Source organism: Xiphophorus maculatus, chromosome 16, assembly GCF_002775205.1.
Source record: "Xiphophorus maculatus strain JP 163 A chromosome 16, X_maculatus-5.0-male, whole genome shotgun sequence".
Classification (NCBI taxonomy): domain Eukaryota; kingdom Metazoa; phylum Chordata; class Actinopteri; order Cyprinodontiformes; family Poeciliidae; genus Xiphophorus; species Xiphophorus maculatus.
This window is the reverse complement of record NC_036458.1, coordinates 21,003,369-21,028,491: the sequence shown is the minus strand read 5'-3', so window position 1 is coordinate 21,028,491 and position 25,123 is coordinate 21,003,369. Positions and strand designations below refer to the sequence as shown.

Here is a 25,123-nt window from a genome sequence, read left to right as displayed (position 1 = left end):
TTACCAAGCTGCAGCAAAGGACTTTCGGTTCTACAACAACAATTCTGATTCTTCAACAGAACATCCAGCGCCTTGGAAAAATAGTACTGACACATTTCTGTTTTGTTACAACGAAATTTAATGTATTTTATTAGGAAAAAATGTCATTTTCAGCCTTTTTTTTACTCCGATATACATAAAATTAAATCCAGTGTAACCATTTGTTTGGAACCTAGTAACTCTAGAGGAGCTACAGGTATCTAGCCTTTATGTAATTCAGTCAAGAAAAAGGTAATAGTTGGGGGTTCTGTTCCTTGGAATAGTAGTCACAGTGAAAGTTGGTTCTATAAATATGCAGATGTATAAATTCTACTTTTGGTGTTTATAGGTTACAAATGACCTCTTATCTTTAATGCTGTGTTTATACACTGATCTGTTTTGGTGTAAATATAACGTTCTCCAAACACTAAAAAGGAAAATTATTATTTGAAGACTGATTTAGCCAATAGAGGAAAAAAAGCTATTATAATTTTTATTATCAACAGAGTTATGGTAAGAGATTTCATTTTTGCTATAGTAAACTAAAAAGCCCTTTGTTTTAATTTCCAGTGCTGCTCGAATTAGTTTATTACACAATAAACTACTGTTTTAAAGAAATGTGTGAGGTTAAATCCTATTAATGTAATCGGGTTCGGGCTTCTCGTTCTTTCGGGCACGTAAACGCGGGGCCTGGCATGCGCGGCAGGGGGCGCTGTTGAGTCGTACAGCAAACGCTCAGAGAGACGGAGACGGGAGGGGGGGTTGTAGGAAAAAACCAACCGGGTAGGTCGCTCTTTGTTTCTGGTTAGGGGGAACACCAAAAGACGCTGCCTCCGGTCAGAACCCAAATATCAACATTCAAACTCTCGTGTAAGTACTTTAAGTCTTTCTGTCTGCATGAGGACACTTTTAGCCACGTTTTAGTGCTTTTGTTTGGGTTTACTTTAGCTTTAGTGGGGGGGTTTTCTGGAGAGAAAAAGCCCGACCGACATTACAGTGGCGCGGCAGAGTGCAATGAATGAAAATTGGTTTAGGAGAAGAACGGAGCCGCGAGCCAAGAGTACGGGAGGCGCGTTGGATCAATCAGCTCCCACAATGAGTGATGCTCCAACTTTTCACGTGTCGCCGCATCGCATCAAATATATCAACAAAATAAACGTCGTTTTTCTTACTTTTTTGGCCCGGCACAGCATGGCCGGGGAAGGCTAGCCGAACTAGCTCGCTAGCATGTTAGCAGTCGCCAGCTTCTGGATGTGTTGCTTCAGAGTTTTTTTTTTTTTGGTAAATTGCTCCGAGTCGGGCGGTGTTTTTGTAGCTTCTGTGATATTTAAACACTTATTTTTGACTGAACTAGGTGTACCGTTGGTATAAATAAGCTGGTTGAACATTTAGTCAATGCTGAGGTTCAGACAAAGGGTTTAAATAGTGTCAGTGTAACCTTATCTGTTAAAGCCGGCTAGGCCTAGCTAACATTAGCAATGTCTGAAACAGTTTAAATGGGTGAAAACAGGCACCGACTCGTCCATGTAGACACAGCAACAACAGAAGAGGGGATTTTTCTCCACTTTATTTCTTAAACTCGTCAGTTTGTAGCTTATTTGGATAAAAAAATGGCCCCTTAGTTTGTTCGCCTATTGTTGTGTTGCACAAAGGGACATTTAAATAACTTCTGTCACATTTCCTTTAATCCTGAACTTGTAGATTCAGCTGCGTTGCCCCAGCAACTGTCCACCTGTCAAGTTTACAGTTATGGAGACGTTTAGAAACTGACGCGGCCCTATTAAAAACATAAACCATCTCCGTTTATGTTTGCAATAAATCTAAAGCTAAGTGTTGTCTAAATCTAAAGCTAAGTGCTAAGATGTGTGGATTATTCTTTAGGAGTGTGCCGGAAAAAAAATACTTAACACAAAGTATGCTAAAATGTATATCTGGAGAAACTTTGAGTAGGAAAGAATCAGCCTGTTGGTAACAGGGTTTCTGTGAAGATGGATGGGTTTTTTTTACAGCGTTTTCCAGGAGTGGAGAAGTATGGGGAAAAATAGAGCCATTTAGAGATTTTATTCCCCATTTGTATGATTTAAAAAAATCCCTCTCTAGACCTGCCAGTTTATACACCTGCCGTCCCTCCAATCTTTGTATTCAGAACCTGCAGAAATACCTACCATAAATTCAGAAAGAAAATTTCTGTTTATTCTTCAAAAATGACTAAAAAGCAACAGAGAATGTTAGAATTTTGAAGAAACTTCTTGTGTCTTAAAGGGATAGTGTCATGTAAAATTGACCTTTTTTAGCTTTACAACATGCTATATTGTTATTCCCTCATCAAAAACGTACCTGTAGTGTTTCCTTAAGTGTTTCATGCATGTTTGAGAAATCCTTGAATCTCCCCGTGACAAACATTCACCTGTGCAAAACAGCAGGGTGGACTGAGCTCCTTCAGACTAGCCAGCTGCAGTTAGCAAACACCTGGAGGAACTGCACATCTGCTGAGCTCATTAGAGGAGCTACTTCTCAGTGCAATGCTGATTCAAAACGTTGTTAAAGGGTTAATAGAGGTTTGATGCTGAGATGACTTTCTGAAGATGGAGTTTCATAAAGAATAGGAGCTTCTTAAAGAGACAGAGGCCCAATTTAAAGTGTCAAATTACAAAGTCAAATTTATTTCAAGTAATATTTGATATATATAGCATTTTTACACTAACTGCTACTTGATTATCCTTGTAAAATGGCAGCATGTGCCCAGAAAATACATAATAAGAGACAAAATGGATGCCTTAGTGTTGTTATTTTTATGCTCCACTACATTAATAATCTCGATGAACCTTTTTTGTTTTTAGTCACTCTAATCTTATCTTCTTCTCTAGGGGTACAAATTTCCGCTGCGCGTTTTCAGCTCCTCGTGAGAGATGTCGACCCCCGACCCACCGATGGGAGGGACGCCGCGGCCCGGTCCCTCCCCGGGCCCGGGACCATCTCCAGGAGGCATGATGGGCCCCAGCCCCGGGCCCTCACCGGGCTCGGCCCACAGCATGATGGGGCCCAGCCCAGGGCCGCCCGGCTCTGGCCACCCCCACCCCCCACAGGGACCCTCAGGATATCCTCAGGACAACATGCACCAGATGCACAAAGTATAAATGATTTCTTTTTTTTTTTTTAAAACAATAGTTTTTTTTTCTTTTCCTAGTATTTTTTAAAACCCACTTCTATGTCATCAATATTGTTAAACATATGCATGTGATGAATATTCAAATTCTCAGTTGATAATTTCCGTCTTTATGTCTGAATATCTGGAACAGCCAATGGACCCCATGCACGATAAGGGGATGCCTGATGACCCTCGCTATGGTCAGATGAAGGGTATGGGCATGAGGCCTGGTGGACACAGCGGCATGGGACCGCCCCCCAGCCCAATGGACCAACATTCCCAGGGTAACTCATCTCCCTCTATTAGTTTCTTATTAGGTATATATTTATATATCAGTGACGTGCAGTCAGGGGAGGCAAGTGAGGCAGAGCTTCACCTGTCATAATGGATAAATATGATAAAATAATTTATATTGCTATTTTCACCTTATAGTTTGTACTATAAAGTACCTAATTTTCATTTAGCATAACCAATCTTGCTTATTTTTTCTTCAAAATCGCTGAATTTTCGCATTTTCCCATTCAAACGCTCGGAAGCGCAGCAGGTGAGGCAGCAGCGAGCTGAGCCTCACCTGGGATTGATCAACCTCTCTAACTGCACTGGCTGCCATTCTATGAGAGCATCCTCCTCCTGTCTGTACGTTACCAATAAAATGGCTAAAAAACATTTAATATATCAACTTATTTTCCCTAATTTAGCTTATGTATATAATGTAGAGTGTTTTTTGTCACCAACTGTGTGTGTAACGTGATTCGTGTGCTGAGTAGCGATCAGAAACAGGAGAGAACAGTTTCGAGGTGAGGCAGGCAGTTCTCCTGCCTCATGGCAGGGGGCGCTCATGATCCCAGACATTGTGACTCCACAACTGCAGAGTAAGAGACAGTAACAGCGAGCTAGAAATACAGTAAAGTCAAGTGCAGCGATATATTTAGAGTTTTCTCCTCTTACCGCATCAATCGCTTATTAATAATCACAAAATAAACACTAAGCCTAAAACCATACTACTGCAACAGGCTGAATGTTTTGCTCTTTGTGTGGGAAATATTTCAGTGTTATTTTAGGGGTGGTGTTGTCAGTTGCTATGGCAACAAATCTGTGTGTAGCCTGGCCAATGCAGAGAGCGAGAAAGAAATGGTTTTGAGTTGCACTTTAACGGTCTTTCTCTTTGCCGTGGATCACAGCACGAAATTAATATCTACATGTCCAAGTTTCATTGAGTTAACGGAATTATTCTACGGCGGCAGCGCGGCTATGGATGACATGTATGAATTGTCTTTTTCCCTCCAGCTTTGTCCACATGCCCAAAATTTCCTTATATAAATAATAACATGCAGGTCAGAAGGTATTGATTTTTTATCCGTGAGTATCGATACGATAAACCATAGGGGTCTATAGGCTTATACACACTTTTTAACATGTCTGGTTTGTTTGGCTCATGAGTGGGGAGATCACTGTTGAAACTTTTGAGTTTTATGTCAAATCCAAATGTATTAAATTACAGAAACTAATTTTCTCACTGCGTCTTTGATTCATTTTGTCCAGCTGTAGACTGTTGGACTCTGTCCAATCAGAGTTAGGTATTGTGTAGTTGGTGCGGTTAATCAGTTTTCAGTTAATTAAATCCAAGTCTATGAAACACAAAATGTCACTAAAATCACTCTGTCCTTCTAAAGTCTTCCAGAAAATTGCAAAAGTGCATTGAATCGTATCGAATTGTACTGTTTGCCAAATATCGTGATACATATTGTATCGTGATCAGAATATCGTGTATTGCATCGTGAGATTACTGTATCGTTACACCCCTAATGTATATTTATGTGTGTGTAAGTAAACACAATCACGGTTTCCCCCCGCAAGTTTCTAGTTTAGATCATTGTGTGGTTTTATTTTTACGTCGGAGGGAGTATGAAACAATATCTGCTCTTCATCCTGCCAACCTGTATCAAGGAGAAACAGGCGCTTTAGAGTGTGTGGGTGTGTTCGTGCGTGTGTGTGGACCCATCCGACCTGTTTCTCCTCCTCTGCTGGTGTGGATTTGGCAGAGAGGAGGAGTGTTTTATGGGCTTTAGCTTTCAGGAAACAACAAGCACAGATGCATCTACAGTGCCTTGCTAAAGTATTCACAGCCCCTGAGTTTATCTTAGCACAATCACAAACCCTTCATGTGTTTTATTGAGATTTTCTGTGATAATTGTGGAAACATCTAGTAACCTTCTCGGAAAAATCTGAAAAGCTAGGCGTTATAAAACAAGTTTTGTTCCTGTTACCATAAGCTACCAAAATTCCATTTAGCATCGTTTCTATTTCATTTTTTTTTTTTTTTTTATTATGTGTCGTCTTTTATGGTTTTTAATATTTTAAACTATTGAGCTTTTAGAATTGTGTTATGTTTATTGTTGTGTCGATGCAAAGCTTCCTGTCAGGCCTTTGCATTTCCATGTTTCTGGTTCTTGCATATATCTGACGCACAAGCAACATCCGCTAACGTCCATGGACGACACAGCTGCTTTTCTTCACTTACTGGAGGTTCATTTCTGCTTCAAAAACTGATTTGATTGGACGCTGAAAAAGACCATCGTTGTGTTCAAGTCGTGTCAAAAGGAGATAGTCTAACCTGAACTAGCAACTTAATGCGAAACATGTAGCTGCAGCACAAACATCACAGTCCACATCACATTTTGTCCACAGTCCACAGCACAAAATGTGGACTGTGAACATCCACAGTCCACATTTCTAAAGAAGTTCCATGAATGATCAGGGGTTTGAACACCTGAAAGCACCAATCTGATGGCTGAATAACCTAAATAATACATGAAAAACATTAAATATCTTTGTTATTGAGCTTGTTTGTCTATTTATCCAATAATTTAGCAGCAAAAATAGTTTTTCAATTGAGAATGTTGCTTATTTTGTCTATATGGTTTTCAATTGAAATGTGATTAATTAGAGACCCTGAAATTAACTCGATTAAAAGGTTTAACAGAGTCCGACCACTAATTTTTAATGGTTTCATAATGATAATTTACAATGTGATGATCCGAAACATAAAATCCCAAATAAGTGGCATTGAAATTTGTGACTGTGATATGATGAAATGTGAACAAGCTCAATATATTTTCAGTGTTTCGTCTTTTGGACTTCCACACTGAAGAGGAAAGAAACGGGATTTAACAGTTTAGAGTTTTAAATGTTTTAAAGTTTGGACCTGAATAGAGTTATCTTGTTCTTTTTAAAATGTAAAATTCAACTCAACAATATTTTATTTGTCCCAAAGAGGAAACTAAATGTTTTTATAACTCAAATAAATTCAAAAGCGAAAGTTCCTCTTTTTTTTTTTTCTGTGACATCTCATTCAAGTCTCTCCCCCGCCTTGTCACTGTTGCTAGGATACCCCTCTCCATTGGGCGGCTCGGAGCACGCGCCCAGCCCCGTCCCGGCCAACGGCCCCCCCTCTGGCCCCGGAGCCGGTCCCATGGAGGGCAGCGGGGACCCCGCCCAGAGCATGGGCCAACCCAACCGGGCCGGGCCCCCGGGTCCCAGTGGGCCGCCAGGGGTCGTACCGGGCGCCGCCGGCGGACCCACCCCTTTCAACCAGAACCAGCTGCACCAACTCAGGGCCCAGATCATGGCTTACAAGATGCTGGCGCGCAATCACCCAATCCCAGAGCACCTGCAGCTGGCCGTGCAGGGCAAGAGGCCCATGCCTGGGATGCAACAGCAGCAGCCGCCCCCCATGCCCAACATGCCACCCTCCGCCGGGCCTGGGGGCGGCCCACCTGCGGGGCCGGGACCAGTACCAGTACCAGTACCGGGACCAGCTCAGACCAACTACAACAGACCTCATGGTGAGTGAAGGAAGACCAACACAAGATATGGTATTTATTTAGTAACAGGGAAACTTTGAACCCAAATGGTTATTTTTAGATGTATTATTGGAGGCGCACCCATCTGATATCAATATCTGTATCGGTCCTGATATTGAAAATAATTCTATGATCAGGTATTGGTGACAAAGTGTCAAATCCAAAAGGGCGGAACTATTCAGTCTAATTCTATGCTTTGTGGTCTGATCGACGTCATGCTTTATTCCCGCATGAATAAATTCCCCCATTGCATTTGAACCATTTGAACGAAGGTTTATTGCAGTTGTTTTTGTTAAAGTAAGTACAAAAGTATTTACTTTACACTGGTTGTTCTACTCCTAACTGCACTGACCGAACAAATGAAAGTTGTTTTTATATGTTTGACCAAGCTTTTGTAGGTTTTGGTGTATTTAAATGTGACGTACTGGTGCAGAGTTGGCAAATACATTTGTAACTCAGTGCTTTTATGTCTGTGTTTATAACAAAAAAAAAAGAAAGGAAACGTTTTAAGTAAATTCAGCTGATTTTCTGTAATAGGTTGATATCGGCCAATGCTAACACGCAGTTATTGGTATCGAAAGTGAAAAAAGTGGATCGGTGCATCTTTACTGATTATCTATAAAAATGGAGGTAAATATTGTATTTTTTTTTCTTATTTTAGGGATGGTAGGTCCCAACATGGCGCCACCCGGACCCGCAGGAGTTCCTCCTGCTATGCAAGGCCAGCCTGCCAACGGACCACCCAAATCATGGCCTGAAGGTAAACCCGCTCATAGCTCCAAATATTTGAATGTCTTTATTATTTACTTATTCCTCTGCATTTCTGTAACAAAACAGGTCGATGCTTCTCAGGGATTTACATTCAGTTAGAAAACAATTGTTAAAAGCGAAGATTTAAGAAAAAAAACTGGACACAAAAACGTGAAAAACAACTACGATAATGCCCCGTTTACAATCTAAAATAGATCACGATTCAGTTCATGAGCTAAAATGAAAATTAATTCCTCCTTTCCAGGACCAATGGTGAACGCCGCTGCCCCATCCAATCCTCCCCAGAAGTTGATTCCCCCCCAGCCCACCGGCAGACCCTCACCCGCCCCGCCGTCCGTGCCTCCAGCTGCCTCCCCGGTGATGCCCCCGCAGACGCAGTCGCCGGGGCAACCGGCGCAGCTCCCTCCTATGATGCTGCACCAGAAGCAGAACCGCATCACGCCTATCCAGAAGCCCCACGGGCTGGACCCGGTGGAGATCCTCCAGGAGAGAGAGTACAGGTGAGGAGGGCGGAGGGGCCGATATGGAGCAGCACAACTCCCATGTCGTCCTCATGGCTGTGGCACAAAGAAGACCCTGTTGAGCTTGACTCTTGTCTGGCATTGTGAAGAGACATGAGAGGTGTAGGACATGTGGGAGGCTCCGGCCGCAGGTGAAATACCGCTACTCTTATCGGGTTTTTTTCACTTTTTTTCCAAGCATTCCGCTATCATTGGATATTTCTATTAGGAGTGAACTGGATTGTCTCTAAGCAAACAGACTACACAGTAACACCTTCTGAGTCGGCATGCTAGTTATGTTGTATGACTGCTTGTTATGAAGGTTATTTTGAGCCGTTCTAAGAACGACGCGCAGCAACAGAATTCACCACAGAACAAAGCAGAGAAACACTTGAAAAGCTCTTCACTGATGTTCCAGAGCCAACACGTCACATTTAAAGGTTCTTTAAGCTTTGCTTGTATTTAAAATGTGATTTTGTTCGAACAGATTTAGGCAGAAGTTTTGTGAATAAAGTTGTGCTCGAGTCAAAAAGTAAGGTGCTATAAAGACCTGCGACTCGTACTGAACACATGGTGTCGCTGTAGAGAAGGTGATAACACCTGCACAGCAGGAATATGCAGAACAGGAAGTACACTTTTAAGAGACAAAATAAAGTTTAGTAAATGTAGGATTGTCCAGGATTACTGTCCAAATCATGGAGGGTTCTAAAAGTCTTAAGTTTAGAGACTTTTATAATGTAACAGAAAGTTTGGGCCTTCATTGTTGTACCGAAAATGGAAAAGATTAGCTGGTGCTTCTTTGTTTCAGGCTACAAGCTCGTATTGTTCACCGCATTCAGGAGCTGGAGCATCTGCCTGGCTCACTTGCCGGTGATCTGAGGACAAAGGCCACCATCGAGCTCAAGGCTCTGAGGCTGCTTACGTTCCAGAGACAGGTACACCATTACAGTACTGGCTTTATTATCATGATTAGTTTCTAGCAAGTTATTTAATTTAATTTTTTTTTGCCTACAGCTGCGTCAAGAGGTGGTGGCTTGCATGCGTCGGGACACAGCTTTGGAAACCGCCCTGAACGCCAAAGCCTACAAGCGCAGCAAGCGTCAGTCTCTACGAGAGGCCCGGATCACAGAGAAGCTGGAGAAACAGCAGAAGATCGAACAAGAGCGAAAACGTCGCCAGAAACACCAGGTAGAGAAGCTTTCATCAATTAATCCTGGAGCTGCTGCATGTTTATATGCACAGCTACAAGAAGAAGCTACAAAGAAGTTGGAGGCTGATTAAATAATGAAAAATGGAAAAACAATTTAAAGAGGTTTAGGCTTTATATGGAGTCTGGACAAATGGCAGAGTTTAAAGTCAAGTTCTAGACAACTGTGGAAAAAGAACAGAATGGAATTTCTGGCATCTATCTGTCGAGCTATCTATTCATCTGATCTGTCTCATCTATCTAATCTATGTACCAGCTAGCTAGTTATATATATCGATCTAGCTGGCTAGCTATCTTCTTGCCTAGCTAGCAGTCTATCTGGTTAGCCATTTGTCTGGATAGCATAGTCGCTGTTTATCTGGACAACTTCTGACTGCTTATTTATCTACCTGGTCAGTTGGCTAGCTGTCTATCTGGTTAAGTAGCTAGCCAGCTATATGTTTGTTTCTCTGGAAATCTAGCTATATATCTTTCAACATAGCTATCTATCTAGCTCTCTGGCTGGCTAGTTAACTGTCTTTCCGGCTAGCAGTCTATTTGGTTAGCTATATATCTGAGTATATATCTATCTAGCTACTAGACAGCTATTATGCTGTCTATCTGACTAGCATACTAGTTATGTATTTATCTGGCTAACTATCTGGTTAGCATACTAGCTAAGTAAATGGCTAGAATACTAGCTATGTATCTGGTTAGCATACTAGCTAAGTATATGGATAGAATACTAGCTATGTATCTGGTTAGCATACTAGCTAAGTATATGGCTAGAATAATAGCTATGTATCTGGTTAGCATACTAGCTAAGTATATGGCTAGAATAATAGCTATGTATCTGGTTAGCATACTAGCTAAGTATATGGCTAGAATAATAGCTATGTATCTGGCTAGCTAGTGATCAAAAACATATGAAAACTCTGGGATTTTAAGTCTGATGGCGGTCATGATGAATCTTTATGAACCATAGGATTGGTTTGTGCCTTTCTCCTGACAGGAATACCTCAACAGCATCCTGCAGCATGCCAAGGACTTTAAAGAATACCACCGCTCCATCACAGCCAAGATCCAGAAGGCCACCAAGGCTGTGACTACCTATCACGCCAACACCGAGCGTGAGCAGAAGAAGGAGAATGAGCGCATCGAAAAGGAGAGAATGCGGAGGCTGATGGTGAGACTTTTTTTTTTACCAAACACCTGACGGTCAGATAAATCCGAGTTGAGCTCACTCTGAACATTTCCCCAGGCTGAGGATGAGGAGGGCTACCGGAAGCTCATCGACCAGAAGAAAGACAAACGCCTGGCCTACCTACTGCAGCAGACCGACGAATACGTGGCCAACCTCACCGAGTTGGTGCGCGCCCACAAGGCAGCACAAGCTCTCAAAGAGAAGAAAAAGAAGAAAAAAAAGAAGGTTAATGTCGCCTCTGGCAATGTCTGAACTTTGAGGTTGTGATATTGTTTCTCACAATGTTTCTGTGTTTGTTTTAAGAAGCCAGACGCCATTGAAGGCGGTGCGCCTGCTATGGGACCTGATGGAGAGGTGAGCTTAGAGGAAAATCTTTGTTTGTTCCCAATGGGCCACCGTCTCCACGCTCAGCGTTTTGATTCTTCTTCTCTCTGCTACTAGCCTCTAGACGAAACCAGTCAGATGAGCGACCTGCCGGTGAAGGTCATCCACGTGGACAGCGGAAAGATCCTGACTGGCGTCGACGCACCTAAGGCTGGCCAGTTGGAAGCCTGGTTGGAAATGAACCCTGGGTAATTATCATGGCGCGCTTGCTTTCTAAAAAAAAAAAAAAAGGCAAACATTTTATGATTATGTCTCATTTCAGTTTTCTTTCCAAGGTGTATGACACAATATTTCCTCATATGTAAACACACTAGAAGATAAAGTAAGTACAGGATTATGACCACCAATGTGGGCTTTCTGATTGTAAAGAAAATGGGATATTTTAGGTTTCCAAGGAAACCACAGATTTTTTTCTTGATTTTTTCCCCCATGACCAGCAAGTCACGGACTGAAAATTTCATCAAGATTTTTCACATTCATTAATTTATCGCAAACCAGCCAAATAATGCTAATCTAAAAATATTTGTTTTAACTTTTTGAAAAATGAGATTGCAGTTTTAGCAAAAGCTCAAAATATAATTTCATAAATGCAGATGCCTGTTAAAGAAAAGAAATAAACAGACATGCAGTAATCAGGTTTGTCCTTCCAAGACAAATTCCCAGGATTATTTGAGGTGTGACATACTTATTAATTCATATCTATGGTATTATACATACATAATACATAAATCAATAGTAGAATATTGATGAAAAGTCCACTTTATTACTCAGTGAAACATTACATAGATTAATTACACGCAGTCAGATGTTTGACGGCTTTTTTCCCCTGCTAATTATGATGATTTTCCACTTTCAGGCAATGAAAACACATTTAAAATGTGTATATTGAGAAACCCCAATTCTTTAATGTTCAAATTAACATTAAAATTTTTGTTGTAATAAAACATGAATGAGTACCTGCTTTAAGGTCATTTTCAAAAGGTCCCTTTAATCTGAAAAACTGGCCTCACCTTGAACGCATACTCTGATTTATGTCATTTTCATGACAGCAGACATTAGAATAAAAGTTATAAAGGAAAATTGGGAATTGGAATTGGTTTGTTGCATTTCTGATAAATACTTTTGAATCTGATGTTGTTTACAAAAAAGCATCAGTTTATTGTAATCTGTCTACATAACAAATGTTTGGTGGGTTGAGCTCCGAAACTGGCCAAAGGGTTTTCAGTTTGGACGTATTCATTGACCAGCTGCGGAAATTTTGGCTGATTGATCGGCTCATCAGTTCTTATCAGATCAGTTTCCTTTTGCGTTCGCTTTAATAACGGAACGTTGCGCGTTCCCTGCAGCTATGAAGTGGCGCCGCGTTCAGACAGCGAGGACAGCGGTTCAGAAGACGAAGAGGAGGAAGATGAGGTGCGTACTCTTTGCCTCCAAATAAAACAGAGTAAAAGGCGTTCGCTCCTGGTGCTAACGTTTTAAAAAAAAAAAAACATGTTGCCAGGACGACGCAGAGGACCAGCCTCAGCCCACGACAGCTTCAACCGAGGAGAAGAAGAAGATTCCAGACCCCGACAGCGAAGACGTTTCGGAAGTTGACGTCCAGCACATCATAGAGTAACTGCTAACGTTTAGCTCCGCCTCCTCCGGCTCATTTTCACGCGTCGACGACTCGCTTTTCACTCGAGCTGCTGTTTCCTCCCCCAGGCACGCCAAGCAGGACGTCGACGACGAATACGGCAGCGCCAGCTTCAACCGAGGCCTGCAGTCGTACTACGCCGTGGCGCACGCCGTCACCGAGAAAGTGGACAAGCAGTCCTCTCTGATGGTCAACGGGATGCTCAAGCAGTACCAGGTAAAGCGTCTACCGCCGACCGCAACGCGGCGGATTTAAAAAACAGTTGGGCGGGGCTAACTGTACCGACCATCAGATTAAAGGTCTGGAGTGGCTGGTGTCGCTTTACAACAACAACCTGAACGGCATCCTGGCCGACGAGATGGGCCTGGGGAAGACCATCCAGACCATCGGCCTCATCACGTACCTCATGGAGCTCAAGCGCATCAACGGGCCCTTCCTCATCATCGTACCGCTCTCGTAAGTCACGGCGTGACCAGATTAACGTTTGACCGGTGACGACTGTCCAGATGACTCTTCCCAACAGAAAGCAATCTCTTGTTCCAGGACTTTATCGAACTGGGTGTACGAGTTTGACAAATGGGCTCCGTCAGTGGTGAAAGTCTCCTACAAGGTAAGGCGTTGCTCGGTTACCGTTTCCTCCGCCTCGTGAACGGTTGTAGTTCCGTTTCCTGAACGCGTTCCGGTCCCTTCCAGGGCTCCCCGCAGGCTCGCCGCTCGTTTGTTCCCATCCTGCGGAGCGGGAAGTTCAACGTTCTGCTCACCACGTACGAGTACATCATCAAAGACAAGCAGATCTTAGCCAAGGTAACGGAAATCTGTTAATTTACGCCATCCTGCAAAGTTATTCAGTAGAATAGCGCAAGGCAGTGTTCAATTTTCTAGATAGTTTTTTATTTTTATTTTGTTTTAACGAAGTAGCATTTAAAAAGTGTGGACTGTATTTGTATCCAGTCTCTAATAGCATGTAGAAGCAGCTCTGGCTGAAAGTCTTTTAGTTTGTGTCTCTACTAGTTTGTTCCGTCTGCGAACTGATAGTTCTGTTCATTTTACTACGTAAAGTAGCCGGAGCTCAAATTGATTGGTTGGAGACCGCCTGTAAACATAAATTAGTAATTTATGTTTACTAGGTCTGTACTTTGATTAGGCTGTTCTAGCACATGACCTATATCACTATTGTAGCTCTGGTGCTCTGGTTGTATGTTTGTTAGGTTCTCTGAAGTATTTGGAGAAAACAAACCAGACTGCGATTAGCTAACCTGTTCCTCCTAAAGCACTCGGAGCGTGTCCGCATCCTCAAAGGGTCTTTAAAAGTCTTAAATTCAGGTATCGAAAATGAAATCCTTTAAATGCTGGTTTCCCCAAGAAAACTTGCTAAGCTCATCGGTAGGAACGTGAGGGCGCTCTACCCCTCTAAGAGGTGGAGGCCCAGCTGCCAGAGAAGGTAATCATAGAAACATGAAAACACATAGAAAACCTGTTATTTATTTATTTTTTTATGTCCCCCTTTGGCTCGCTCTGTTTTTGAGTTAAAAAATGTTTAAAGTTGACAGGAAATCTGAAAATATCACCTGATAATTATGTGTTATTGGAAGACTGGAGTATTAATACCTTAACACCAACTATAAAGTCTTAAAAAAAGACAAGCAAAAGTAAATTGAAACCTTTAAACAGAATTTTTGCAATAATAATAATAACAGTGATTTTGAGTCCAGAGCCAATATATGTGGATCTTCACACTTGCAGCACTTTGTACAGATTCATGACGTTGAAATCTGAAGGTTACGAACCGCTCTGCTCTGACTTCATCGTTCCCCCGCAGATCCGCTGGAAGTACATGATCGTGGACGAGGGCCACCGCATGAAGAACCACCACTGCAAGCTGACGCAGGTCCTGAACACGCACTACCTGGCGCCGCGGCGCCTCCTGCTGACAGGGACGCCGCTGCAGAACAAGCTGCCCGAGCTCTGGGCCCTGCTCAACTTCCTGCTGCCCACCATCTTCAAGAGCTGCAGCACCTTCGAGCAGTGGTTCAACGCTCCGTTCGCCATGACCGGGGAAAAGGTCGGTCAGGTTTATCAACCTTTAACACGCCATGGCCCCCCGACGGCATTAGCCTCAGGCTGGGGACCCCCTTTGAAAACCTGCCGACTATTCTACAAAATATATGAAGAAACATCAACTTTGAATGTTTTTTAGTGTCTATTCAATAGTTATTACGTTCATTTAGCATAAATGCTAACCCATCCAGGATGGGGACCAATTAATCAAACACTCACGAACCACCCAGCTTGAAACTGACCTCACATTAACACAACAGCTTAATATACACAACCTGAAATGATCTCAACACATTTTTTGAATAAACCACTTTTAAGGTAAGAGCAGATCTGCTTTCTGGTGAAATCTTATCGTTACAAAAATAAAAAGTTCTTCAATTCATCCTGCGAAACTAAAAAATATTCCCGCAGACGTGAGTTTCTCCTGACGTGGTTTTCTTTCCACCTTCAGCTTTTCTTTTGAGCGACACACTCACTTATGACTATTATTTTTGTAAACGCAATTGTTTGGTAAGCTAGCTGAACGCTTTGAGCTCATATTGCAGCAAATAATAATACAAATAAAATAATAAAACCAAAAATAGTAAAATAATTATTATTATAATTATTATAAAATAATAATTGCTTGTTTCACCAGTTATGAAACAAGCAATAAATGTTACATTTTGCCAAATTCCATCATCGCGCAAACGCACGTATCAAATTTGTTGATCAATGTTCCATTTACTACTAAACAAAGGAAACTCTAAACATTTGGTTTCTAGCTTTTATTTAAAGGAATTCTGCGTTTTGGAAGTTTGTTCCAGATTAGTAGAGCGTATGAAAAGCTAATCCAGCACCAATAAATGTCCACAAAGGTGGACCTGAACGAAGAGGAGACCATCCTGATCATCCGACGTCTGCACAAGGTGCTCCGCCCGTTCCTGCTGCGCCGGCTTAAGAAAGAGGTGGAGGCCCAGCTGCCAGAGAAGGTAACCATAGGAACATGAAAACACATAGAAAACCTGTTATTGAGTTGTTGTTTTTATGTTCTAATATGTGTTTTGTGTTTTTTAATCTCCCCTCATCGGTCGCCGCAGGTGGAGTACGTGATCAAGTGCGACATGTCGGCTCTGCAGAGAGTTCTGTACCGCCACATGCAGGCCAAAGGCGTTCTGCTGACCGACGGCTCGGAAAAAGACAAGAAGGTAACGCCATCGTTTTGTAAAACAATTGAAAATACAGGGTTTGTACTTGAAATCCTTAAAAATGCTTCAATTTTAGCTTGTTTAGTTTGTTCTGCGTAAAGTTCTCGGAAGTGCTTTGTATTCAAACGGCACAGTTTTGTAATAAAGTCCAATTTAAAGCCTAAATTTGTAAAAGCGTTACAGTTGAAAACAGATGTTTTCATACCCCTAATAAAGAGTTTTTTTTCCTCACTGATTGAAGTTAAGTCAGTCTAAAATGTTCTTGTTTAAGATTACTTCTATTTTCTAAATGTCAGAAAACATGGTGAGCATTTTTATCTTATATTTGAATATTTATTATTCTTAATGGCTCATTCAGATATTGATCTGTTCACTTGAAATAAAGGTTATTTTGAGTTAAACCACATTTTATTATTGTTTTGTTCTCACATCGGTCAGGTGTTTGAGAGCATTTTCAAACCATGAAGTTTTGTTATATTATAGTGTATTTTGCTGAAGTCTACCACAAGACGTTATTGATAACAGTAATAACTAATATCAAACAATAGCGAATTGAAACGTTTCTTTTTTCTTTAGATCATTTATTGTTTTAGGTGCTGGAAAAGTTTGAAAACTTAACTGGAAAATGCTTGAAAAGTGTTTGGATTTTACCGCGGGGAAAAATGTTCACACCCTGAAATAGAACTAAAATGATTTTTTTTTTTTAATTTAGGAGATATTTAGCAAACTACAGATTTCATTTGTGTTTTTTTTTAATGTTTTTAGGGTAAAGGCGGGACAAAGACCCTGATGAACACCATCATGCAGCTGAGGAAGATTTGCAACCACCCCTACATGTTCCAGCACATCGAGGCATGAAGCTGCAGAAACGGCGACGATCCGTAAACACACCGACGTTTCTGGAATACTAAAGTTTTATTTTTTTATTTTATTCGTAGGAGTCCTTTTCCGAGCACCTCGGCTTTTCCGGAGGAATCGTGACTGGGTATTTACAACTACACTCTCATTCCTTCTTCATGAATGTGTACGTGTGTATGACGACTGACTGTTTTTATTGTTTGTCTTTTTGTTAGCCCTGATCTGTACCGTGCCTCGGGCAAGTTCGAGCTGCTGGATCGCATCCTGCCCAAGCTGAGAGCCACCAAACACAAAGTGCTGCTTTTCTGCCAGATGACGTCGCTCATGACCATCATGGAGGACTACTTCGGTTACCGCAATTTCAAATACCTGCGTTTGGATGGTAAAAATAAAAAAAAAAGTAACTTTATGTGCAAAAATAAACCTGTGACATCAAAAGGTTTGTTTTTGTTTTTATGAATTCAATCCAAAAAAAAATCGTAATACAAAGATTAATTAAATATGGATCAATACAGTTTGAACATTGATTTGACTGAACAGGCCTTACAGGTGTTGAAAATCAATATTCAGTTCCTCAGATACTTATTAACCCACTATTAATTTGAATTAAGATCATTTTTATTTTAAAACTAAATATAGGTTATGTTATGAAATGCATGATCATTGGGAAACTGAAAGGTCCTTGCTGGTCAAAGTGTTCTGCAGCCAGTGAAATTGATAGAAAGTTGAGAGGAAGGAAAAAATGTGGCAGAAAGCTAAGGTGAGAGTCCGTAACACCCAAGAAATGCTACAGCACATTAATACAGTCATTTTTTTGTTTTTATTGTTCTGTGCTGTGCTTTGACAAAATAGTGTTATTATAAATTTTTTTTTTTATTATTATTACTTAATTCATTCAAACGGAGCCCTGACCTAGTATTGGTTGGTTATGCTGTACGCAAATACTTTTCAGTAGGCCAAAATTTCTGGATTAAAATTCTTTAAAGTAAAATTTCAATCTGAACTAAATATGTCACTCTTTAATGAGTGCATATGAGATTGTTTTTAGCTTTACTCACTCTAGTAAATGAACCATGCTATCTTTAGATTTATTCAGATAAAATGTAATAAATAAAATAAATGTAATGTGGCGTGAAATCACTTTTCTCTGCAATCCTTACCCGGATTAGTGTGAAAATCATTAGATAAAACATAATTGGGGAAAAAAAAGAGAAAAGAATAAAGCTGAAGTGATAAAAGGTATGAGAAATAGCTGAAAATGTTCGGAACAATGTTCCTTCATCAGCCCTATGTTGGAATTTGGATGGGTTTTTTTTCTCCAACATGTTTTTATTTCTGGCCCCTAAGGAACCACCAAAGCAGAAGACCGCGGCATGTTGCTGAAAACCTTCAACGACCCGGCCTCAGAGTACTTTGTGTTCTTGCTGAGCACCAGGGCAGGAGGCCTGGGGCTGAACCTGCAGTCTGCCGACACCGTCATCATCTTCGACAGCGACTGGAACCCTCACCAGGTGAAGCACAGGACCGCAGAATCACAGGAAGCGGTCCAAACCACTCATTCTGCTCTGCAACAGTAATAACCGCTGGAGAAGATGGTGTAATACAGGGCTGTGGCGATACAATAATCTCACAATAGTAATCTGCTCACGATACGATATGTATCACGGTATTCAGCAAACAATACGATTCGATATGATTCAATTCATTTTTAAGATTTTCTGAAAGATTTTAGAGGGACAGAGTGATTTTGGTGACAGTTTGTGACTGATCCAAAGACTTTGATTGAATTAATTGGACTGATGGTGTAATACTGGTGTAATAAATGTTGTTTTTGTTATACATTTGCTTTGTTTAAATGTTATGTGACTTTGTGTATATGGTTATGCAGAAAAGGAAACTTTTTTGTCTTATTCACTTATATTAGATAATGTAATTTATCTATTTCATTATTTAATTGTAACTGGCTGTTTCATGTGATTTTTAATGTACATGTGCAACTGGGTAACAAATGTCATGTTTGATAGCTGTCATTTACTTCATGTGGATTTGACATAAAACTCAAAGTAGGATTTAATGTATCAATTCTCGCAGATGGAAAAATTGCTAATTTCTGAGGGAAAAAAATCCAGAAATATTGTGGAATCAATAAAATTACACAGCTCTAGTGTAATAATAATAATAATAACCAAGATGTTTTTGGTATGAGAGGCCTCTGACTGTTGCTGCATGACAATCTCATGACATGCTAACAGCTCAATATTCAGGCTGCAGAGGCAGTATTTGATAGCAACAAGTCCAGGATGACACAATCAGTTGTTAGCTAACAATGCTAATCCAAGGCTCCATTTTAAACCTCTCTTGTTCCGACTTCAAGTTTTTTCTCGTGTCTGAACCGATGTTCTTCTTTGCTCTTTCGTCACAGGACCTTCAGGCTCAAGACAGAGCGCACCGCATCGGGCAGCAAAACGAGGTGCGCGTGCTCCGCCTTTGCACCGTCAACAGTGTGGAGGAGAAGATCCTGGCGGCGGCCAAGTACAAGCTGAACGTGGACCAGAAGGTCATCCAAGCCGGCATGTTCGACCAGAAGTCCTCCGGCTGCGAGCGGCGGGCCTTCCTGCAGGCCATCCTGGAGCACGAGGAGCAGGACGAGGTCAGGAGCTGGTCTTACCGCGAGGAGTCTGTTCATCCCTAAAACGTCTTAATGAGTCTGAAGTTCATGTATCTATCTAAAGGAGGCCTGACGTGATAACAAATTTTGCCAGATGACAAGTTGTCCCAGCAATTATTGCGATAAAAGATAATATTATTGCAATAATTGCGAAAATGGTGTCATTTTGACACCATTTTCAAGTGTTATAACAATGGCATAATAACAAATGTTTGCCCTCTCAAAGACTATTATGGTTTAACTTTGTGAAGAACACTTCATTCTGAAATTTTAAGATATTTTAAATATCTAAAATCAATAAATAAAATGGAAATAAAAACCAAATGCAACTGAAATCATAAATAAAATGGATTATAACGTCTTAAATTTATGTAGTTAAAATCAAGGCCTTAAAATCTCTTTAAATCCATTTAAAAATATAGAAGTTGGCCTTAAATTTGTTAATCACAGGTCTTAAATTTAGCCCCGGAAGGACTATTTACGCACATATATTGCATGCATTTTATTTTTCTCACTGGACTTTTCTGTCAGGAAAGCATTTGAGTTGTGTGCAGACATCTTCTGTCCATTCTGTAGCTCGAGCTACTTGGGGTTAGCATTAATTAGCTTCTAGTTAGCTGGTCAGTTGCTAGCTAGCTTTTCTATGTCAATCATGTGTGTTGGATTCGACACGCAGGGAGTAACAAATGAGTCGTCATCACTCGGGGTGAAACTAAACACAGCTAACTAGCTGCTAATATACCTTTGCTAACTAGATAGATAGCTTTTTTTGTGTGTGAAGAGTGCATTTATTATCAGTTTGCTGCTCCCTTCTCTTGCCGTACCATGAGGTTCTATGTGCATATTTGTCAAAAAATCTTGGTCTTACTACTGTATAAAATACATGATTTTCTGTTGTGACAAAGATCTTACGTTTCATTCATAAACGGTTATGAAAGCGTCTTAAAGAGCCTTAAGTTTGAGTTGGTGAAACGTGCAGAAGCCCTGTGCAAGAAATGAAAGAAAAATCCTTTTCCTTGCAGGAGGAGGACGAGGTGCCAGACGATGAGACCGTCAATCAGATGATTGCAAGAAGTGAAGAAGAGTTTGAGCTTTTCATGGTAAGTTTAGTTTCTTTTTCTTTTCCTTTTCCTGAGTTAGTCACTGATATTTGCGGAGTTGGATTCTAATCTGTCCCGTTTGGTTTGCAGCGAATGGACCTGGACAGGCGCCGCGAGGACGCCCGCAACCCCAAGAGGAAGCCGCGGCTGATGGAGGAGGACGACATGCCAGGCTGGATCTTGAAGGACGACGCCGAGGTGGAGAGGCTGACCTGCGAGGAGGAGGAGGAGAAGATGTTCGGCCGCGGCTCCCGTCAGCGCAAGGAGGTGGACTACAGCGACTCGCTGACCGAGAAGCAGTGGCTCAAGGTGGGACAGAGCGGGGGAAAACCTCCGAGGGTTTAGACCGGGTTTGGAGGCGACCTTCTGACTCGCCGCTCTCCTCCTTCTTTAGGCCATAGAAGAAGGAAACCTGGAGGACATAGAGGAGGAGGTGCGGCACAAAAAGACGACCAGGAAGCGCAAGAGAGAGCGCGACCACGACGGCAGCCCGGCCACGCCCAGCTCCAGCCACCGCGGGCGGGACAAGGACGACAGCGGGAAGAAGGCCAAGAAACGCGGCCGGCCGCCGGCGGAGAAGCTCTCCCCCAACCCGCCGTCCCTCACCAAGAAGATGAAGAAGACCGTCGACGCCGTCGTCAAATACAAGGACGGGTAAGACCGGCGGAACGCCACCGAGTCAGAGGAGACCTCATGGTTGTTACCGCGGTCAAGTATTTGGAGCTCAGGACTAGAACAGCTGCAAAAAAATTACATGATGAATTAAAACAAGCTCAATAATTTCCATTTGCTTGATTTATGTTTTTTTTCTTTTCCCTTTTTCCACTAAAAACTGGATGATAAAAGTCTTCAGTCTGGTGCTTTGGTCTCAGCTGGACCTTTTTTTTGAAGGAGAGTTTTGTTTACAGAGACTTTATGATCCATTTTATTTGTTGTTTCTGTTGTTTTGTTTATTTCTTTTTAAAATGGCTTCCAGTCTCAGTGTTAAATATTCACTACAATTTAAAGTTCGTTGATCTCTGAGAGTCTGTTCTTGTGTTAGTATGCAATATGTTACCTGAAAATGGTCTCAAATCAACAATATTATCGTTTATGGCGATAACTTCTGGGACAGGATTTATTGCGACAGGTCTAGTCAAAACCAGGATTTTTGTGACCGTTTTCAATCTCCAGTTGTTCAGGTTTCAGGTCTACAGATTTCTCTAAAAGAACAATAATTAAGAAAGTAAATTACAACATGATCCACAAGTTATTTGGCCGACACCCTTCGCCAAATTCTGTCTGTTTTGGTCCCGACCGACGCAGACCGGTCGTTTTCCACCCTTTAGGCTGAAGCTCTGCTCTTCCTCCCTGCAGTAATGGCCGCCAGCTGAGCGAAGTCTTCATCCAGCTGCCGTCTCGGAAGGAGCTGCCGGAGTACTACGAGCTGATCCGCAAGCCGGTGGACTTCAAGAAGATCAAGGTGAGGAAGAAACTCGGAACGGCTTCGCGTTTCCCTCCTCTTCGCTCCTCTTTCCCATTCACTCTCTCCGCTCCTCCCTGCTGCCCTCAGGAGCGGATCCGCAGTCACAAGTACCGCAACCTCAACGACCTGGAGAAGGACGTGATGCTGCTGTGTCAGAACGCCCAGACCTTTAACCTGGAGGGCTCTCTGGTGAGATCCGTCGCAAACCCGCCCGACTCGTTTTCCCGTCCCGATTTAAAAGCGTCAACGGCGACTCTTCCAGATCTACGAGGACTCCATCGTGCTCCAGTCTGTCTTCACCAGCGTGAGGCAGAAGATCGAGAAAGACGACGAGAGCGAGGGAGAGGAGAGCGAGGAGGAGGAGGAGGAGATGGACGAAGGCTCCGAGTCTGAATGTGAGGATGAGAGAGAGAGAGAGGCAGCAGACGTAAAGCACCGATTTGTTTTGTTTTTTTCTTCACGACTTCGTGTTTTCTCCCCGTCAGCTCGATCGGTGAAGGTGAAGATCAAGCTGAGCCGGAAGGACAAGGGCGACCGAGGGGGCAAAGGTCAGAGGCGGAGGGGCCGCGGCTCCCGGGCCAAACCCGTCGTCAGCGACGACGACAGCGAGGACGAGCAGGAGGAGGTGAGGGAGACGCTGGAGACCAGGTTAACCTGATCTGGATAAGAGAGGGAAAAGAAAATGGAGGACAGGAAACTATTCTCCGAGTCAATGTCCTTCTTGTCCTTCCTCCATGTTTTTTCTTTCCTCCTCCTCTCTTTGCTTCTTTTCTCCCATTTTTCATTCCTTTCTGCTCTTTTTTCTCGTATCCTTCAATCCTTCTTATCATCTGTCCTTCATTGTCCTTTCATCTTTCCTTCATTCGTTCTAATCGTCTTTCTTGTTTCTTTTCTCTTTCTGACCTTTTCTTTTCTTTGTTCTTACTTTCTTTCTGTTTCTTTTTTCTTCTTTCTTCTCTCTCTTTGTTCCTTTCTTTTGCCTCTCTTTGTTCTCTCTCTTTCCTTATGTCTTTTTTTTCTCTTTTTGCATTGTTCTCTTCCTTTCTGTCCTTCATTCTTTAGGCCCTTCTTCCTTTCTTCCTTGTTCAAATATCTGCTGTAAATGTGCAGGAAGTCGTCATGTTTCCATCTCAAAACTGTAGGAATGTGAGTGAGGAAAAGTCTGGGCTCATGTTGAACATGCAGGAACCTTGTTTTGCGGTTTAACAAAAACCTCTGTGTTTCGATAGTTTTGTATGGAAAGCAGTAAATGCCTGGTTTCTCTCTGCAGGAGCGTTCAGCCAGCGGCAGTGAGGATGATTGAAGCGAACCCCGTCGCTTCACTTGACTTTATATTTCACTAGACGCAGCAGGGAGGCGGCCAGAGGAGAGAACTAGTTTTACCTAGACGGGCTGATTTTTAGTGTCACAGTCAGCATTTAAGTACACCATTAATTAAAAAAGAAAAAAATGAACGCTATGAACCATCTATTTCATATTTAAACCATGTCCCATAATGAAATGGTAGTCTTTTTTTTTTTTTTTTTTTTTTCTTTTTCCTGTAAGTGGAACCTTGACAGAGCCCGAGTCATCATGGACAGATCGCGGGCAAACAAAGCAGCTGTGGTTTTGTTGTTTCTTTTTTTTATTATTATTGTTTTTTTAATTATAATTCAAAGTGACATACATTTTTTGTCTTTGTCGAGACAAAGTGTGCTGCATTCCTCGAAGTCCCTTTTGGATGCATGTTTTGTGGCAACGCGCCTGGATGTGTTTTCGCTGTGCTTTAATTTAACAACGAGGACGGGAACGCGGTACGTCCCGCCGCCGCCGCCTCCTCCCGCTCAGGTCACATTCAGTTAAAGGGGAGAGGTGGACGGGGGGGACAGGACCTTTTTCTCGTGTCACTGTCACTGGATTCCATAAAGTACAATAAAGACATCTCAATTCATTCGTTGTCGTTGTTACGCCTGATCCGTTGCGTCGCTCTGTCGTCTTCAGAAGTCACCGGATGGAATATAAAGGTGGTTAAGAGAACATCAGTGAATGAACCACAACTCTTTTTTTTTTTTTTTTCCTTTCTTGTGAAGCATATGTTGGGGGGGCAGGCGGAGAACAAACCAAGACCAATATAAAAATAAAATTGTTATTGAAAATAAAACAAAGACTACAACCCAACAGCATCTTTAAAAGGCGGTATTTTGTGTTTTCCGGACATAGTCCCATCTTGGAGCACAATAAAGTGACTGTTACCTTCAACTGTTGTAAAAATGTTATATATCAAATGTGTAAAAAAGCCTATTAGGGCCATTATAGGTAGAAAAAAAACCCACAAAAGACTTTAATTTTCTGGGGGAAAAAAACGTGCAAATTTACGAGTTTGAAAAGTTTAACATTTTTGCTCTATAGTTTTGGAGCAACGATTAAAAAGATCTCTGAGCTTCGATACATACAGACTTGTCCCTGCATTGACTCCATCTGTCCGCTAGGAGGCCCCATGAGAGCGTGCGGTAGCGTCCTTGTTGCTTCTACGGTCTTCCGCCTTTTTCTCAGCCATTCTTCACTTTTAACTGCAGGCTCAGTTACTTTGTGTTGAAAGAGGACTCCTGTCTCTCGACCCCAGTTCTCAGCTGAGTCCTGTGGACTTCATTTCTGTCACGCAAAGAACAAACCTGCTGGAGCTGATGTGAAAATGCTGCTGCCCACTCTTCCGACCAGTTCAAGTCCCATTTTCCTAACACTTTTGTGAAAATATTTAGTCTCTGCGTTTCCATTGACTATTAATTGCGCAATTTGACAATTTTGAAAATAAGTTCACTTAATGGAAACACCACAATTTTTAAAAAATAATGTGTTTTTGTTAGTTTTGGCTCTAAGGTGAGGTTTTTCTTTTTCTTATTTTGTTTTGTGGAGGGGCTCGCCAATATCGAAGTTGGCTTATTGCAAGCGCTTTTCGCGACATAACAGTCACATGATCAACGACCGGATGTTGTCACTGGCACAAACTAAGAAGACGACGACAGGAAGTTGTAGGAGAATGATGGCTCTACATGATTTTTAATGACATCGTGTGAACAAACTTATTCACGTTTGATTTT

The 25,123-nt window shown here is 41.9% G+C and overlaps 1 protein-coding gene across 3 annotated transcripts; it reads left to right on the top strand.

The window, feature by feature from the left end:
• The first annotated feature begins 782 nt into the window (after positions 1-782).
• Positions 783-23,976, top strand: smarca4 (SWI/SNF related, matrix associated, actin dependent regulator of chromatin, subfamily a, member 4). Of its 3 annotated transcripts, none has more exons than XM_023349120.1 (34): positions 783-888; positions 2,886-3,149; positions 3,318-3,450; positions 6,553-7,011; positions 7,691-7,789; positions 8,045-8,300; positions 9,109-9,235; positions 9,315-9,488; positions 10,499-10,672; positions 10,748-10,915; positions 10,997-11,044; positions 11,132-11,262; positions 12,421-12,487; positions 12,576-12,688; positions 12,779-12,926; positions 13,003-13,166; positions 13,254-13,320; positions 13,404-13,514; positions 14,530-14,772; positions 15,626-15,739; positions 15,848-15,955; positions 16,721-16,807; positions 16,894-16,940; positions 17,029-17,195; positions 18,161-18,324; positions 19,236-19,463; positions 20,504-20,581; positions 20,672-20,890; positions 20,976-21,235; positions 21,938-22,043; positions 22,134-22,235; positions 22,309-22,441; positions 22,532-22,671; positions 23,317-23,976. In XM_023349120.1, exons 2-34 carry the CDS (start codon positions 2,928-2,930, stop codon positions 23,347-23,349), a joined length of 4,890 nt encoding a protein of 1,629 aa, XP_023204888.1. In that variant the 5' UTR covers positions 783-888; positions 2,886-2,927; the 3' UTR covers positions 23,350-23,976. The 3 variants fall into 3 exon arrangements, with proteins under 3 accessions (XP_023204888.1, XP_023204887.1, XP_023204889.1); XM_023349119.1 differs by having other exon boundaries at positions 10,994-11,044; XM_023349121.1 differs by lacking the exons at positions 783-888; positions 2,886-3,149; positions 3,318-3,450; ... (1 more) ...; positions 7,691-7,789; positions 8,045-8,300 and adding an exon at positions 8,309-8,452 and having other exon boundaries at positions 10,994-11,044.
• Positions 23,977-25,123: the final 1,147 nt, after the last annotated feature.

Coding starts and splice junctions, on each gene's coding strand:
- smarca4 (XM_023349119.1), top strand. CDS start 2,928: ATGTCGACCCCCGACCCACCGATGGGAGGGACGCCGCGGCCCGGTCCC. Junction 12,927..13,002: donor GGATGCTCAAGCAGTACCAG/GTAAAGCGTCTA, acceptor ACCGACCATCAG/ATTAAAGGTCTGGAGTGGCT. Junction 13,167..13,253: donor CTCATCATCGTACCGCTCTC/GTAAGTCACGGC, acceptor CTCTTGTTCCAG/GACTTTATCGAACTGGGTGT.